General features: G+C 54.7%; 4 protein-coding genes across 4 annotated transcripts; all 4 read right to left on the reverse strand.

Moving 5' to 3' along the window:
* Nucleotides 1-4,161: 4,161 nt before the first annotated feature.
* Nucleotides 4,162-5,391, reverse strand: PG986_006607 (uncharacterized protein; the record flags this gene model as incomplete). The annotated part of the gene is made up of 1 exon (XM_066842829.1): nt 4,162-5,391. The coding sequence occupies one exon, from the start codon at nt 5,389-5,391 to the stop codon at nt 4,162-4,164; it is 1,230 nt and encodes a 409-aa protein (XP_066698941.1).
* Nucleotides 5,392-5,756: 365 nt separating this feature from the next.
* On the reverse strand, nt 5,757-7,853 carry PG986_006608 (uncharacterized protein; the record flags this gene model as incomplete). Its single annotated transcript, XM_066842830.1, has 3 exons — nt 5,757-6,402; nt 6,489-7,456; nt 7,569-7,853. 3 exons carry the CDS (start codon nt 7,851-7,853, stop codon nt 5,757-5,759), a joined length of 1,899 nt encoding a protein of 632 aa, XP_066698942.1.
* A 2,544-nt stretch (nt 7,854-10,397) lies between these two features.
* On the reverse strand, nt 10,398-12,639 carry PG986_006609 (uncharacterized protein; the record flags this gene model as incomplete). The annotated part of the gene is made up of 2 exons (XM_066842831.1): nt 10,398-12,510; nt 12,581-12,639. 2 exons carry the CDS (start codon nt 12,637-12,639, stop codon nt 10,398-10,400), a joined length of 2,172 nt encoding a protein of 723 aa, XP_066698943.1.
* Nucleotides 12,640-14,623: 1,984 nt separating this feature from the next.
* PG986_006610 (uncharacterized protein) lies at nt 14,624-15,682 on the reverse strand (the record flags this gene model as incomplete). The annotated part of the gene is made up of 3 exons (XM_066842832.1): nt 14,624-14,769; nt 14,832-15,167; nt 15,220-15,682. The coding sequence occupies 3 exons, from the start codon at nt 15,680-15,682 to the stop codon at nt 14,624-14,626; spliced, it is 945 nt and encodes a 314-aa protein (XP_066698944.1).
* Between the last annotated feature and the right edge of the window lie 1,469 nt (nt 15,683-17,151).

Here is a 17,151-nt window from a genome sequence, read left to right on the forward strand (position 1 = left end):
CTGCCTAGAGAGTCGCAAATGGAGGTCGTACGTGCTAGAGTCTGTAACGTCGGAGGGGCTTGCTTGAATTGGGCCGGCAAAGCAGATTGTTGCTTATCAACTAAAGTGGCATGTTGGATGACTGCACCTTACATCAAATAGGTCCAGGCCGGGTTGCCCATGGCATACTGACCGTTAGGAACGATAGGATAATGTCGCCTGCCGCCGTTGTACGATGTGCATCAATGATACATACAGCCAGCCATGCAGACAGACAGACAGACGACCAGACGGCAGGTTCGTGTTGTACACGTCAATTCGGGACGCCACGTAGAGCCGGGGTTCGCTGCCCACCAAGACGAACCCTGGCCCAGCTGCCCAATACCCTTTTCCCTCACCTGCAGATGGACAACTGTCTCAAGGGTCCGCGCGTACTTCTCTTTTTTCTCTCTCTCGGCTCTCCCACTTATTAGTCTTACAGGACCAACGCCAATCCGGAGATCCACACCTCAGAATACTCCTGAAACACTGGGTATGGAGGTATGTATGTCAATGCAATTGCGCCGGTCGTAAGTGAGGCAGCAGAGCGCAGAGGACAGAAGATGGCAACTGATAACGGCCGCATGCACCTCTCAGCTCTCTGTGCCATCACCTCGTGCTGGGACATTCGTATTGGAGGGAGGGCTAAGCTACACCCGTCAAGTGCAAATTCGGCGCAGTGTGTCCCAGCCCAGTCCAGCTCACCGTCCCACCGCGTGCCAGCTATTTGCGCCGTCGTTTTTGGGGGCCCATCGGCTTGGGAAGTAGCGCGTCCGATCTTAATTGAGATCCCTACTTTCGAAATAAGTTGCTGCAGGTACAAGGGGCAGCGGAGGCGGCAAATTATGTGCTGCCTAGCCTAATTGGATTCCAGACAGGATCGTCAAAAGCAATCCATCGGGGCCTGGTTGAGAAGAAAATTATCAGCCGTTGGAGTGAAGCGAACTGGACACACCCGAGACCCCTGTGTCCTGTTTTTTTTGTGTCCAATCCACAGCGACCGTGTTTTCTCCAGCACGAGATGTATAAGAGTTGATGTATGCAGTTCGGCTACCTACTTTTCAAGACGTGCATTGTCGCGTTGCTCATTATGTGCATATGGGAAAGTATGTACATAAAGTCCTAGGTGACTGTAGGTAGACCATCTTGGGCCGGCAGCCCACCCTTCCCCATCATATGCAGCCATTACCTGCATGGTCTGTACCCGTACCGTCTTTGAGCAAAAGGCCTCCACTGCCCAGCAGACGGCAAGACAGAGGAATCCTCCCCGGCACGCCTGTCTTTGTATTTGTATTTGTTTTGTTAATGGCGTCTACTATTGGGCCGGCATGGTCACTATCGATATTAGCATCTCAACATCCCGGGATTGGATAACGGACGCCACCTATCATCTGAGATATGATCTAATTGATCGATTGATACAGCATCAGCCTTATAAGTATGTAAGTACCTACTGTCGCGACCGTTACCCGTCACACCTACTCAGCTACCCTGTACCACCGTCTGAATGGTTCAACGGCTGTTCACCCTAAGTAAACTTGATGGGTGAACATGCTGGGATCTTCCTACACGTGAGCGAATGAAGACACGACAGGTCAGATGCATTGGTCTGGCAGCGTTTTGGGCTGGATTTCATGTCGAACAGCATTGCTACTCTCCTAGGTTGCTAGCCACCAATATCAAAACACCTATTCGGTCGGCGCCCCGTCTCTCGCCGGGTTATCGTTCGACAGCCTTCCATCACACACACGCACACACCACAACGCCGTGAGGCGCCAATTTTTCTGACAACTGATGCCGCAGGCCCAGCCAGCCCAGTGAACATGCAAGCGACAGGTCAGAAGCGCCTCTATTGAAAGAACAGGCGGCACTCATTTGCGGTAATTAGCAATTATCTCATCATGACTCATGGCACTTTTACGGTTCAAGTGAGCTGGGTTGCCAAATCGTACGCCATCGCCGGCCTCTGTCCGTCCGTTCCTGGCGGAAGTTTTGACGCTGTCAACCTCATGTCAGCGGCAAGCGAGGCCGTCTGGCCGGGAGCAAGGACATAGCGACAATCCGAAGTCATACAAGTTACAGCTGTCAGTCTGTCAGACGATCCGGGTGAGCATCTGATCTGATCTATCAGTGAACTCTCGTAAGAGAAGATTAAAATCCTGGGCAGTCTCAGAGCAAGGGTTCTCACTCTGTTCAGATGTCAACGATCAAAACGCCCACCTCTGCTCCCCCCATTGGACACGTGCCCGCCGAGCTGCCATATCACAATCAGGCAAAAGTTCTGAATCTCGATTTCGAACAACTAACTACTCGGGATCTTGTCAGATCGCCAGCCCATGCTTCACCGGCTAGGTTTCCTACCCAAGACCAAAGCCTCGATTTCGTAAGAGGCTAGGTGTTTGTCGATCTTTTGCCAACCCGCCCGCCCGCTACAAATGACACTGATAGTGTTTGGGCGCCGGCCACTTTCTGACTCTCAAGTACGGTAGGATCCACGGCGGGCAAAGGAAGGGGAAAGGGCCCTTGAAGTCTACCCGAGTACCACCTTACTGCCACGTTCTCGAACAAACAATCGAACTGGAAGAGGTCGCCTCCTTTCGCCACGGAGCTTTCTTCGAAGAATAATTCGCTGGCGCCGCATACTCCACCACACCCAGCCGGAGCCGCTGGGCTCTTCTCTGTTTCTGGGTGGTTTTACAGGTGCTAACATGTAACCCCTGGAACCACCCCGCGCTTGCTTCAGTGATCACTGTGGGGACGAGTTCCAACGGGGGTTCGGTCCATCGGCCAGCCAGTCAGCGTGTAAGTCAGCTCGAGTAGTCTATTGCCATCCATCACCCCCTATACTGTGCATGGCTGGCAACCTGCAGCGCACATGAAGCCCCAAGACGGTCTTCTATTCTGGGAATGGCAGCATGTGGTTGGCGAGTATGCAGCAAAGAAAGAACGTTGACGTTGATTGATTGCGAAAGCACATCCACGCGGCCTCTCCCACACCCAACCTTGCAATCGTCTCTACCTCGTATGAAGGCTAGATGTGGGGGGGACCAGATATCGATCAACAAATACTTTCCGTGGCTACAGTTGTCTCACATCAATATCTGCAGCAAGCAGTAAACGTCCACGTCCTGCACGGTTCGCAGCGCTTGGACGTTGAGACACCAGCGGCACGCAGTTCTACATGCATGCGTGTCTCAGTCAAGGCCGCTCAGTATTCTGTGTGTGTTGCGTATGAATGTTGTTATTGTTGTTGATTATGTATTTCTGAACGGCACATGGCTCATTCAGAAGAATGGTCCCAACCTCCCTGGCTGTATGATCGTGTCTGCTGTCGTCCTCGCCAAGGAGGCTAATCTAGATGCATTCCATACGTCTTGTTAACCACCTTTCCATACTTCATGCTGGTTTCACTCAGATAAAGACAATAACATTGATGTGTATGTGTTTTCATGGAGTTCACTGCCTGAACAGGCAACTACATGCTGTTTTTTTTCCCCGGCCGCGACTTCTTCCCGACCCCGTCTCATCTGCATGGATCTATTTACAGATCAATAATAACATGCAGCTACCAGGAATGTGTGAATCACCCCCTCATCTAGAGTTCTCCCGTTGCTATGGAGGGAATGAGACTCGGCACCAGCCGGTTTATCCCTGTGAGTATGCCGTGGGTGCAGGTTTTCTTCTCCCCATGCGTATCTATCGAACGACTTTACGGCATTTGCAAGGCCAGGGCCAGTGTCTTACCGCCTTGGCTTCCGTTTAACTTTGGAGTGACTATTGACGAAAACCAGATACCCGCTCTTGTGTCTGAAACTAGAACACCGATGCCCGGCCAACGTCGATCTGAACAACATAAACATGCTCACTGCGTTAGCACTCAAGGAGCAAGGGAAGGAGCAAGGGGTCATGGGTTCTTGGGGAATGAACCGATGTAGATAGGCATGTATCTCCATCTCCATCATAGGTAGACTTAGATGCGACTAAGGCGATTCATTAACAATGGTGGGTATCTTGAACTGATCATACAATGCCATAAGCCTCCCTAACCGTCGGTCCCGAGCATTCTGTCCTCGTGTCTATTCCTCTCGTTTTCTGATCCTGCCTGCTGTGATATGTCGTATCCCATCCGTATAAGCCGCGAGATCAAGAACCAGACACCTCGGACGGCCCAACCACCTCAGCCCCCTCAAAGTTCCACATCCGCCCGTCCACCTCGATCATGTCGAGGCACATCTTCATGAACCGCTGCCGGTACTCGTCCGCCTCGGCCGTGACGCTCATGGGCCCCTGCTCGTCAATCAGGTTGTACGTGTTGATGAGGCCCGTCATGGCCTTGGCGTGCACCGTGTGCTTGGCCCAGAAGAAGTCGAGCACGGCGGCGCGGTAGACTTCCTTGCCGTTGCTCGACCGGACGCCCGTGCACCAGCTCGGCGGGCCAGGCGGCGCGAACGGTGGCTGCGCAGGCGGGACGACGGGGGCCTTGCTGATGGCCTCCTGGTCGTCGTTGTGATTGTCATCGTCATCGTCGTCCGTCGAGATGCGCACGAGGAATAGGGAGTAGTCCACCGCATTGCAGTCGGACAGAAACTTGGTGTCCTTCTGGAGCTGCGCCTTGAAATCCTCGGCCTGGTCCAGGGTCAGGTACAGCTTGCCTTCGAACTCGTCGCAGAGCTTCGACTTAGTGGCCTCCGACGCCAGCTTGCCACCCGCGACGTCACGCTCCGGAAAGAAATACGAGACAGGCTTGAGGTCCCAGGACTCCCATTTCTTCTTCGGCTCACCTTCCTCGCCGCTTCTAGATCCTCCCGACGTCGTTGACGAAGAAGCCTTCTTCTCGGCTTGGCCATACAGGATGTTCTCCATCACGATGTGGTGACTGGGCGCCAGGCCGAACAGCGTACCCAAACTGCCCCGGGAGCACTCTAGGAAGTCAGTAATGCGTATGAGTAAGCTTCCCGGGTTGGCGCGCATGTGATCCGCGTAGGGTAGCAGCATGTCGTTCTTGAAGAAGTTGTGCTCAAAGGAGCGCGGCACCGACTTGACCAGGTAGGCGCCGTCGGGGGTGCGGAAGAAGGTCGATCCGCTGTAGCCCATGTCGCCCATCGGCTGCAGCATCGGCGCCTTGCCGCTATGTCTGCCAGCCGCCGAGGCGGGCGTGAAGCTGTCCTTGTAGTCGGAGGACTTGATGGCCCAGAACTCGCGCAGGGATCGGAACAGGTCCTCGCGGACCAGCTGGAACGTCAGCCAGTAGAGGTTGAAGATGCTGAAGATGCGGCCCAGGACCGTCTGGCGCTGGATGGGACGACCATCTTCATCGTTATTTATGATGACATAGGTGATGGACTTGGCGATCTGGTTCTCGCGTTGGCCCATCTCGGCGGTGCTGATTCTGATGCTGATCTTCGCTTTTCAGAATGCGTAGGCTGCAGGTAGTGAGAAATCTTCATATGAACGCCGTTGTTGATTCGGATGTGAGAGGCAAGGCGACGGAGGATTCATTCCGGGCGGGTGACGTCATGCTTTTCGCCCGGCGTTGGTATCGAAAGAGCGCACCTGCATGCATGTGAGACGATTGGCTGCTGATTGCAGATGCAGCACGCTGATACAGATCCAATCAAGTGCGTTTCACAAAGACGATGCCTTAACCTACACGATTCGACCACCTCGATGGGGCAACCAGTACGGAGTGCCAGTAACATACATTCAACGTTTCCCCCAACGCCCGCCCAATCCAGCCATCAAGATTTTCCAAACCACGGAACCACCAGCGGATCATAACTGTCATTTCCATACGCATCACCGCCGTAGTCAAGGTACCCATTAACGTACGGCGCCGGAATCTGGGCCAGCATATCCGCCGCGCCCCCAAAGACCCAGACCGTCTGCATGCCCATGACCATGTGTCCCAGGACGTGGCAGTGCATCATCCACGCCCCGACGTTATCCTCCGTGACCCGGATCCGCCACGCCCGCCACCCGGCCGTGTAGTTCGCGCTCCCCTTAGCCGCGTACCGGTACAGCTGCGTCGTGTCCCGCAGCGCGGGGACGTAACCCGTGCTATTACCAGGACCGGGACCGAAATGCGCCCGCTCGTTGGCCGCCGCGTCGTACGTCCCGTTGCCCGAGCCGAGGTCCCAGAAGTGCTCCCCGTGCGCGTGCATCGGGTGGACGTCCCACCCGCCCGTCGGGCCCGAGTTGCTCTGCCACACGATGTCCAGCACCTCGCCCACCCGCGCCGGGAACGCTTTGGTCGCCGGGTCCCAGCCGCCGTTGGCTACCGCGGCGTCGTAGTTGGGCGTCTGGCCCGTCTTGTACGCTTTGACGAGGTACGGCTCGTAGTTCTGGGCCGAGAGCTTGGCTTCTTGCCAGGACAGGTTGTTCGAGCTGCAGCGAAAGAAGATTCGGTGTTAGTGTTCTGCAGCAGCTGACTGAACAGGACGGTGGTGGTGGTGGCAGTGGTGGTGACTTACTCCCATTGCAACATTCCGTTGATACTGCCATTATAGAACCCATCAACGACGACCTGGTTCATCGTGATAACCACCGTCCGCGTCACCTCCGCGAGCGTCGGGAACTTGCTCTTCGGCGCGAGGGACTCCAAGGTATACTCCATCCAAGTGGTATATTCCGTCAAGTCCGTCGGCAGCTTGACGGGCGACGTGGCCGGCAAACTAGCCGGAAGGCGATGGCACCCGACCGTCTGGTTGGACCCGGCGGACTTGGAGGTGGTCTTGTACTGCAAGAGCGCGTAGCCGCTGGGCAGGCTCGGCCGGTCCCGCGTCTCGTACCGGATCCAGTACGACGCCTTGCCGCCGCCCGCCTGGAGCTGCTCCTCCGTCTTGGTCTTGAGGAGCGCGCTGAAGCGCTGGCCGCTGCCCATCTGGATGCGGTCCGTCGTGGCCGGCTCTGTGTACTGCCCGTCCGCCTCGATGATGGTCAGCTCCGCGTGGTCCTCGATGCCGAGCATCACGAACGACAGGGCGGTCCCGCCCGTAAACCGCAGCCGGTACGTCTTGCCCGGCTCGACGGTGATGATGTGGGGCTGGCAGGAGGCGCCGGCGGCGTTGCCGAAGGGGGCGTTGCCTGAGCGGCCGTTGACCAGGACGGCGTTGGGCTCGCCCATCCACACGAACGGGTTCGCGACGAGGCCCGCTTCGATCACGTCGTCCTGCTTTCGGTAGTAGTCGCTGACCAGGATGGCGATGTCGCCGTCGTAGTCGTACGGCGGCTTGGCCCCGTCGGCCTCGTCCACGATGAGCGCGCCGTGTGCCGTGACGGCTTGGAAGCCGACGTGGGAGTGGTAGAAATAGGTCCCTGCGTCGCCCACCTCGGGACGTATCTCGTAATCGAAGTAGTTTCCGGGCGCGATCGGCCACTGCGAGACGAGTGGGGTGCCGTCGGAGAAGGGTGCTGTTCTTTGGCTGAGGCCGTGCCAGTGCTAGCGGCAAATGTCAGTCAGCGACTCGCTCGGTTTGCATAGCAACAGCAAGCAACATGAACGTGATGTTGCCGCTAGCTACCCGAGGAGGGTGTGGTGTTCAACAACGCACCGTGGTGATGTTCTTGTCCGTCATCTGGTTATAGACCCGCACCCACGTCGTCTTCCCTTCCTGGAGGTGCAGGACGGGGCCGGGCGACGTGCCATTGAAGACTACCGAGTATCGCGATTCACAGTTAATGGTGATGTTTTGTGCCGTTGCGACGAGTATATACTCGGGCTCCCACGCGCCGCCGTGAGAGACTGGGCCCTGGGCTCCTGCGGCTACGGCTGCGCATGGTTGGAGCAGTCCGGTAATGCAACCGGACAGGAGGAGTCCTCCTTTCAACCAGCCCATACTAAGTTAAGTAGCTTGGCTATAACTAAAACGAACGTCGTCGCTGGAGTGGCATGTATATCAGCGCCGGTGATCGCTTGTGTCGTGATCAAATCAACAACGTTTCGCATCACCACCACAGCAGACAGCAGACCGTGGGCAAAGCGACGAATAGTAGAGGGAAGGGCTTATGAAAGAGAAAAGAGCAGCGGCTTCCTACTCATCCTCCGCCTCCCTCCCTCCTCACGAATCGAAAATGTCGACGGCCGTAAGTCCGCAATGTCACCCCGTGTAGATCACTTTTCCCTATGTGTCCACCAGCAGTCGGATAATATGCGCGGTACGGACCCCTACAGATCGCAGCTGAGGTCGCTGGTTGGGCATGGTATGGTAGCAACGAGTCTGCAACGAGAGAATGCAAGGTTACAGAAGCATTTGCGGTAGCACCGCAGGGGGGCGGGTAGAAATACCAGGCCTCTACCCAGCAGGCCTAACTTGGACGATCAATAGCGAGGGCCCCAGGACCCTGGCATCCTGTCGGTTGTGTGCAGGGCAAATAACTGTCGAAGTCAAATATCACGCACAAGATATAAGATGGCTGTTGGGCCAAAGGCGCTCTAGAACCCTCATCTCGACGCACTAACGGCCTTCAAGGCCTAGACGCTTTCATCCCCAATGACTTGACTGCCGATTACCCCTGGAGCTGAGCTCCCTGGGATCGAAGGGGGTGGGCAGGTGGCTTCATAAGATTGTGTACGATTCCTCCATGCATTTGTCGCTTGTCGATCTCAGACAGTCTTATTTTGCAGGTTAGCCAAAGGCTCGGTCAGGCCAGGCCATGTGTTCCCTGCGTGGCAGAAAAACGTGCACAGATGCAACAACTTGAATCCTGGCACATCGTCCCGTTTACAGCAAGCAGACGCGAAAGTAAGGATTCGTTCCGTGAATCCGAACCGGCAGAGGAACCGAGTATCAAAATCCAAAGAGCCATGTCTGTTTCATTTCGTTGTCTGCCGGACGCGTGCCAACAGCGATACCATGAGCGCGTCCAGCGTAGCGCGGCCAGGCCAGCTGCCGGACTATCACCTCGTGTTCGTGTCATGACGCACATGAGGACTAAACCTTCGAGGTCGTGCCACTTCCGAGTCAAACCCAGACCGACATTGTCGCTTGATATCGATACCGAGTTATCATTAGACCACCTAGGTAAGAAATTGGCCCATGCCCAGTGCTTGGGCGACTTCAGCATCGTCATCGTCATGATCTTCACATTTGGGTTGGGCGCGGTGGGATCAAAAGAACGCGAGTCGTAAGAATATGATGCAATAAAGCAGCAAACTATTGTTTACCAGTCTGGGGCAGAACAGCCCACCGCCCGCCAAAACGATCGCCAAAACGATCGTTGGGCGCCCGACCGCTGGGGCTCAACGCTGCCGCCATTGCTTCCATTGTTTGGATGTTCCTCATCCTTATCTTAAGAGAGTTCACAGTCATTTAAAAAAGCAAAACGACGGGCGCCCCGGAATAACATACCCGGCATTGCTAATCTGGCATATATTTTCATCTATTCAGCTAAGTCCCAAACTAGCATCTGGAGCTGGAAGTACCCGAGCCAGCCTTCCCTGCAGTTCACACGGTAATTATCCAGGAATCACACGCCCACGCTTCCAAAGAACAGGGCGGACTTGATTCGACAAAGACATGGCAGTTTCAGCCCCCGAGCGGGCTAGACATGTAGAATTCTGAATCAGCCGGACACACGCATTTTTCTCCGATTGTCCAAAAGTCACCTAGGAGAAAGCAAAAAGATGTACCAAGTAGTCTCACCACCCAGCCCACGTGAGAAACGAAGCCATTTAAGCCCGCACCCTACGGAAAGCCCCCTTGCGAAGGATAGGTAGGAACGGGATGGCTAGCGTAAGCCAGGAGAGCATCAGGTCTATGGTGAATAAGCCCCCTTTGTTCGTAGAACGCGGGAGGCCGAGAGAACTTGGCGCGTGTCCGTCTAAAGAACGACGTAACCCCCTCCGTCCCTTTTCTATGGATCTGCCTCTTTGTTTTCTTCTTTCCGCCCATCGACTTTCGTCGGAGGCTTCGAGAGAGAAAACGGGCAGAGAAAAGGGGAGGGGTAGAGGTTGCGACACGTGGCGCGGAGGCCAGTTAATATACCGCGTGGATTACAGAACATCAAGGAATGATCTCGCCTTGTGCTCCACCTTGCCGCGCGGATGTGGTTTTATGGTAATGCATTCAACAGCAGCTTTTGAGATGGACTTGGGAGTAGCCCAGGTCCTTAAAAGGCGTCAGTAACGAGCAAACGGAGAAACAGTGGGCGTTCACAGCAGATTGTGAGATAGACTTCGCCAAAGGCTCGGCTGGGCGTGATACTGGCGAAAGTTACTTCAGTCGTACCACGGGTGACAATAGCAGCGGCACATATATCCTCTCATTCGTGAGGCATTCCTATATGCCCCCGTGTTAGCCTCAAAATGGGCAATTAGTATTTGTTGGGATATGCAGCCGCTTTCTTCTGCATTCGTGTGCAGGCTCAGATATCAAGCTGTCCTATGAGTCGAAAACGACCTTCTTCCGGCCCCTTCCTCTTCCATCACTCATGTCGTCCAATGACCGATCAATTTCCATGAGGTCGAGCATTTCGACTTCGACATCTCGCTCCATCTCGTCTTCGTCCTGTATCACATCGGCCGCTGCGTTCAAGCTATCCGCAAAGGCAAAGCCGCTGGTTCGTGGAGGCGCACCTGTCGTTTCATCCGTCTCGGTCGAAGGCAAGACTCGATCGGCCTTGTTTGCGGGTTCGCGGTGGGCCGATGGGCTTGAAAACCTTCTCCTCGGGTTGATGGAGAGATTGTAAGCCTGGCTGGCAGGTTGCTCCGGCCGCGGGTGTACAACAATAGCACTGCTTTCTCTGGCGCGTTCGCTCATGCCCTTGCGGCGGCCCATTATGCCACCAATACGTGTGCCGACGACTGTCTCACTCTCACGTACCACTACAATCCGGCTTTCGCCGCACACGGCGACATCGATGGGGAGACCTTCGTTGGTTGCTGCTTGCGGTCCCCCAAACCTCGGGATAGCCGTGACATCGGTACAGCGCTCGCCCATGAGGCCAACGGTAAGATCACTCAGGCGAACCATCCGCGTAGGCTGTGCACCACTGAAGAGGTTCACGCCTCCACCGACACCTTTTCGCATCTGCGCGTCCCAGAACTTGAGAACGCCAGGAATCACAAGGACATGTTCTGAGCCACCAATCCAGAGGACTGCACTTTCATCTGCGGTGGTCGTCGCCTGGGCAGGGATCGGCATAACAGCGATACCTCCTCGAACAGCGAAGAGTCGGTCGGGGCCAGTGAATGTGGACAGTGCTTCACGTCGGGAATGCGGCGTCATGGGCACGAACTCGCCGCCTGCGCCAGGTGTCCGCTGGGTTCCGGGGTTGCGCAGAGGGCTCGTACCTTCGACAAAGCCTGTCACGCTAAACGAAGTAAGAGCAGCACCGCGAATGCCAGAGCCCTGTTTGCCCAGGACAGGTCCTTGTGGTGAAACGCCATCCACGTCCCAGATACCCCACTGTCCATCTGCCAACAAGGCCAGAACAGCCCTGCCATGAGCTATCCAAGAGGCTGCTATGATAGGTTTACGTGATGACGAGGGGCGAGCGAAAGGGGGGTAGAGAGAGATGAGCCATGAGCCTTGGGAGGGAAAGGGGGTATCTGAGAAATCGTCAAGGGGCATGGATGCTTGTGCGTAGTTATAGACCCTGATGGCCTGGGAAGTGTTGCACAGGAGTTGGGTCGAGTGCGTAGAGTTGAACGCTACGGACGAGAGCGGGGACGTGAGGAATTCGGTCTGGAAAGGCTCGACTGGCCGATCCTTCGTCGTCTTCTCGAGTGGAACATCCCAGAGGCGAAGGGTCCCTGATGCCTCTTTTGAATGTGCTGCTATCACAGCTCGTGGTGCGGCTCTGCCAGTGGACCGCGAGCGCTCTGCGGACTTGCTACGCTCTGTCGTAGGCTTTGGCTGGACCAGGGTCATGGCCACCCCATCACTGCACTTTTCCTGGCCCATCAATAGGGTGATTGACTCGCCCCATTTTCCGTTGCCAGCTTTCCCGGCCAGCAAGTTCACGCGGAGCTCTTCCCGAGACTTGCTCAGAGGCGAGGGTGGTGTCAGAGGTAAAATAATCAAGTAAACCTCGCGTGTTGCACAAGAAACGGAGAAGACAATTTTCTCCTTAAGCAAATCGGCACCGTTCCAGGCAGCGTCCTCGGCAGCACAAGGCGTCATAGGCAGGGTGGCAATGTGGAAGACGGCCGTGCCCATAGAGAGGTCGAGCGTTTGCGTGATATCGGTCTGGGGAAACTCGTCCATATTTCCATCTTCGAATTGCGGCTTATCTACGAAGGCAGCGCCGTCTTGGGCCGCAGCGTCGTCGTCGTCAGAGTCAATAACCATGACGGAGTCTTCGGGTGCGTTGCCATTTTGCTTGCCCTTTTTTCCTTGACCAACATCTTCGTAGGCAGAGGCCTTGAAGGGACGCCCTCCGCGCCAGATTATGGAAATGCCATCTTCATGGCCGTAAAGGACGATGGTGGCGCCTTGGGGAGAGAGGACTGGGTATGTTTGGATGGTGTGTACCCGGCGAGTCAAATTGTATCTGAACATGGCGCAAGATCGATCAGCTTCCGGGAAAACGTCATTGAGCTTGTATCTCGGGCGTAGCTTACGTGGTCTGGGTATTTTGCGCAGTACGGCGCACTCGAGGCCCGATGCTGCTGACTGCCATTGCAGCAGCTCTGGTCCGGCTGGAACCTTGACAAGGCGCGGTGTCGTTGTAGATCTCAGCAATGTGACGAGGTCCGATGCTTGTGGCCGTTGTCAGATGAAATTAGGATGGTGCATCGAATTTCAGAGCTGGTATGGATGATATCGGCAAGCTTGATTTGTCCCGTCGCAAGGCAAGGCGTCACTTTTACTTTCGGAAGTTCATCTTCGCCCAAACACGCGGAATGTCGAATTCAGGTGGAGCTTGACGCGATCCATGTCCAAAGTTCCAGAGCGTGCTGAGCTAAGCTTTCCAGCACTTCATTCTCGAGGTCATGTGACCGTCAGCGCAAGGACCAGCTTCAGCAGTTCTTGACTTCCAGTCTTGACTTCCAACTTCTTGACTTGTATGATAGGCCGACCCACACTAAGGCATCAATTCAGCTTGATCGTTCGACTTGTGACCGGGCAACTTCAAGGTTAAGGTTTGGGGGCTTGAACCAGACGTCAATACCTTTTGCCTTCAATACTGCCCATCAATGCCAAGGTTGGGTCAGGTACCAGCCTCCTACTGGACTATTGGCAAGAGGTGTCGTCAACATTGTCATCATCGTTTCTTTTATTGCTCCATCCAGCTGGCATCGTCGTTTGCTGCCACTTTCGCTTGGGGTTCCTCTCCTTTCCATCTAACACTGGGCTTTCACTCATGCCATAGAAGCTAACTCTTATTAAACCAATCCCCTTAAGATACGTGATTAAGCAGTCGTCACGTGCTGTACAACAGCGGCAGTAACAGAGATCAATCAACCCATAGAATGCATACATGACGAGCCGACCCTTACTCTGTGCCACGTTTCAAACTAGCCGATCCTCACGTCATTTCTATAGCGAGCCACGAATCCCATTGCCGAAGCGCTTCTCACTCACGTTGCCAGTCAAGTCACCGTCTCTTATTGCTCTTATCAGCCTGCCAGCCTGCCAGCCTGCCCTATCCTATCTTGCCGGGCTGCTTCTCCCAAAAGTGGGCATGTGGGAAGCTCCTAATCTCTGTGCCTTGAATCTGCTTAGGCGCTCCAGGAGGCCGTGCAGCCGTGTCCTCGACCGCAATGATCGGGATGTATGGTGATCGTCTGTCCTTTCGATGAAGCCGTTGTATCACAATCTTGGTCGCGAAACATCCCTAACCGATGCTAGGGAGAACCAAACTAATCTGCTCGGCTTATCATGACTTTTCACTCAGTATCGGAGCATAGTGGTCTCATTGCGAATCAGGGTAGTTGACCAGGCAAGAGATGTGTCAGTTGACCCGCTGCTACTAAATTTTGCAACGCTGCTTGTAAACGTCCTGACTGATGTCCAACAACAAAATGCCCAGCGAACGATGCGACGCACTGCTTGTAGTCAACTCGGGTGCATCCTGTAGATGCGTAGACGGTCAATTGCGGAAAGACGTTGTAGGTGTATGCACAAGGGTATTAGTTTTGTGAACATAGGTTCAGATATGTTGGGCTATCCAAATAAATATACAAAAAGTGCCTCAATGCCAGTACCTTTTCACGCTGTCTATTGTCCTAGATCCCGGTTCAGGGGCATACACCCTTCGAACATCGCAGAATCCCCAGACAGCACAACCCGTCAGTCAGTGTGTGCATCACTGATACGAGGCAACCAGTCGCGTGGTTGATGAATCCCGTGGGACCCCCCATCTATGACATTTTTTTTGCTCAGAAGGCCACCACCGCCTTCGTTGTAGTGCTCGCTGTAAGTAATTTAAAAAAGTGTATGTGTTCGAATGATTCGCGCTGGTCGTAAGGCGCCTCTGCGCTTACGCTCGGGTCCGAGCAGAAGATAAGAGGTAAGGAGGGGACGGCAATTGTGTGACCGGCGGAGTAGTTAGGTGAAGGGTGATGCGTCGAGTACCGGTTCGTGCGCCCAATATATTGCTGTTATCCAACAGCCTGCAAGACACTAAATAACGCCAAAGGATCGTCGGGTATGATAGGAGATCATCCAATGACAACAGACACCACACCAGAGAGAACGCCGTCAAATATGCCAATGTGGAACAAGTAGGTACAAGCCGAAGTCATTCGTTCGTCGTGAGTTGATGCTTCAAGAATGCGTCTTGACGAGTCGCTCAAGCATTGGTGACCTGCAGACGTGTTAGTGACAACAAACTTAGGAGATGGCCTGGAAGGCGCAATTGGGGTGTACGAACTCGGAGGATTCTGCGAGAGTAATCTTCGTTGTCTGCAATGCTTCCATCGCTCATTCTGCGCTGTGCCATGACGGGGTCGAGACGCTGGTCGGAAAGGGAAAGACCGCCGCTGCTGGATGGAGGCTTGCCGCCTGCGATGAAGGCGTTGACAGCGGCGTTTCGCCTGTGCTCCTCCTCAATCTCGGCGTTTCTCTTACGGCGGTAGAAGAAGAAGGCACCGCCACCAATGGCACACACGACAAGGAGGCCGACGACAACGCCAACGGCAATGCCTACTGTGTTCGTCTTGTTGCCGGAATCTGCTTCTTCCGATGCTGTTGCCGATGGAGCAGCTAACGAGGTTAACACATGATAAAACTCGATCAAGATAAGGCGGTTACTTACCAGAACTCGTAGCAGCGACAGGGGCGTTGGTGGATGTGGACTCGGGGGCTTTTGATGAAGACGTCGATGGGTCGGGGTCGTCCGCTACTTGTTTGCGAATGCCGATGTTGTAAACTGTCCAGGCATTCAGACCACCGCATGCGTCGGTACCGAAACCCGGGCATGGCTCTCCACAAGCCGAGTCTTTGGTTAACGAGGACTTGGGCGGGTATGCGTCACCGCACCAACACTGGTCCATTTGTGAGGCACCGACCGGCTTCCCCAGCTTGCGGCAAGTCGTGGCGCACTCTCCTTGCGACTGGAAGTTGGAAGTGCCGGCTGCCTTCATTGAGCCCTTGGAAGAGTAGCATCCGTGAACGGTATCGGGTCCAAACTCGGGGTCTTGTGCCGGTTTCTGAACTCCTTGCTCTGCTGCGGCGGCCGCCGCAATCAGAGCCGAGATGACGAAAGATTTGAACAACATATTGAAGGTGGTTGAACGGGTAGTTCAGTATAACGATTTAGCGAATGTGGTATTGAAAAACTCTCAAACCGCTCAGCGACTCAAGAACGATGATATATCGAAGTGACAAAATGTCGGCTCCGCTGGGGAGAGGGCTGCTGAATGAAAGTTGATAGGTTTCTATGATGTGTTAGTGAATTGGTCCGATGAGATATGGTGTAGCTGGTGTGGTCCGATCGTAGGAAATATGTTGATGTGCTGGTATGGGGGTTGTCCAGCCGATGCGTCTTTGACGGAGCTTCCGAGTTGCCAAACAAGAGGTGACGTGAGATGAAGGCAATACTTCTTATTCGTCGTCGACTCTTTGTTGTGCTGGATAGACCATGGAATTCGAATGAAGGGGCCGAGAGTATAACAATGCACCCATTTGACAACTCCTTGTCCTCGTTCCCATAACAGGCTACCCTTCTGGCAGAAGGGGTATTGGCACTAACTAACCTTTGCTTTGAACAACCTTCCTCTGGCCTGGTGGTGCAACGTCTTCTTCTTCGGCGGGTCGCGTGTTGATGTATTCGATGGCTGGTTGATGACAAATAGTCCTCTTGCCTACGCCTGGGTGTGTAGTTGACGGCTTCGTTGTGAATCGATGGCCCTCGCTGGTGGTGGTTGAACGACGAGCAGATAGCAAGTCGCGTGATAAGAGAGCGGTAGGCACGACGAGAAGCCTTTGAGGGTGCCGGGCGTGTGAATGGAGACGAGACTGCTGACACACACGATAGTTGTGAGGTGTTTCTGTCGGGTTTAGGAAAGGAAGGAGAGATCTCAAGTGGCCGAAACGAGAGACAGGCAGGTGAGATCAGACGAGAAGAGTGAGTGGATGCCCGGCAAAGCGCGAGAAGAGGGACTTGGGGGAAAAGGGAGGGAAAGATGAGAGCGCACGGAGGGACTTGGGACATGGGAGGATGGGAGATGGGGCCCAGGCCAGAGAGAACCGACAAGGGTGTGGGTGGGTGGGCAGTGATGAGAGGAGAGAGGAGGCGGCTTTGCTGTCTCTGCTCACATTGCCTGGCCTGGCTTCTCCCAGCAGCAGCAGCACCACCACCACCACCGCGACCACCACCAATGACCACCACCACTCCTCCTCCCCACGCACTTATTGCTGTGTACAGAGCAAGTCCGTACCCTGCTGGCAAATCACATCAAGCACCTAATTCTCGCTCATCACTCCACGTCGCCAGACAAGACCAAGGCCCCGAGAGTACAAGTGGGAACTCTGTGGAGGGCCGTCACGCCGTCTGCCTCTGGCCTGGCCGGTTTGACTGGTCCAGAGAGACAAGCGAAAGAGACGGGAAATTACACCGACCAGGGTGTCTGGTGCATATCCTCTTCTTTTTTTCTTCTTTTTTTAGCCGGCGGAAGTACATACAGTACAGTACACAGTACAGTATTGATTATGTACTTTGCTGCTCGCCTGGCCACCCGGAAGGGGG

Source organism: Apiospora aurea, assembly GCF_038362705.1.
Source record: "Apiospora aurea strain CBS 24483 chromosome Unknown utg000005l_segment0_segment0, whole genome shotgun sequence".
NCBI classification, from domain to species: Eukaryota; Fungi; Ascomycota; class Sordariomycetes; order Amphisphaeriales; family Apiosporaceae; genus Apiospora; species Apiospora aurea.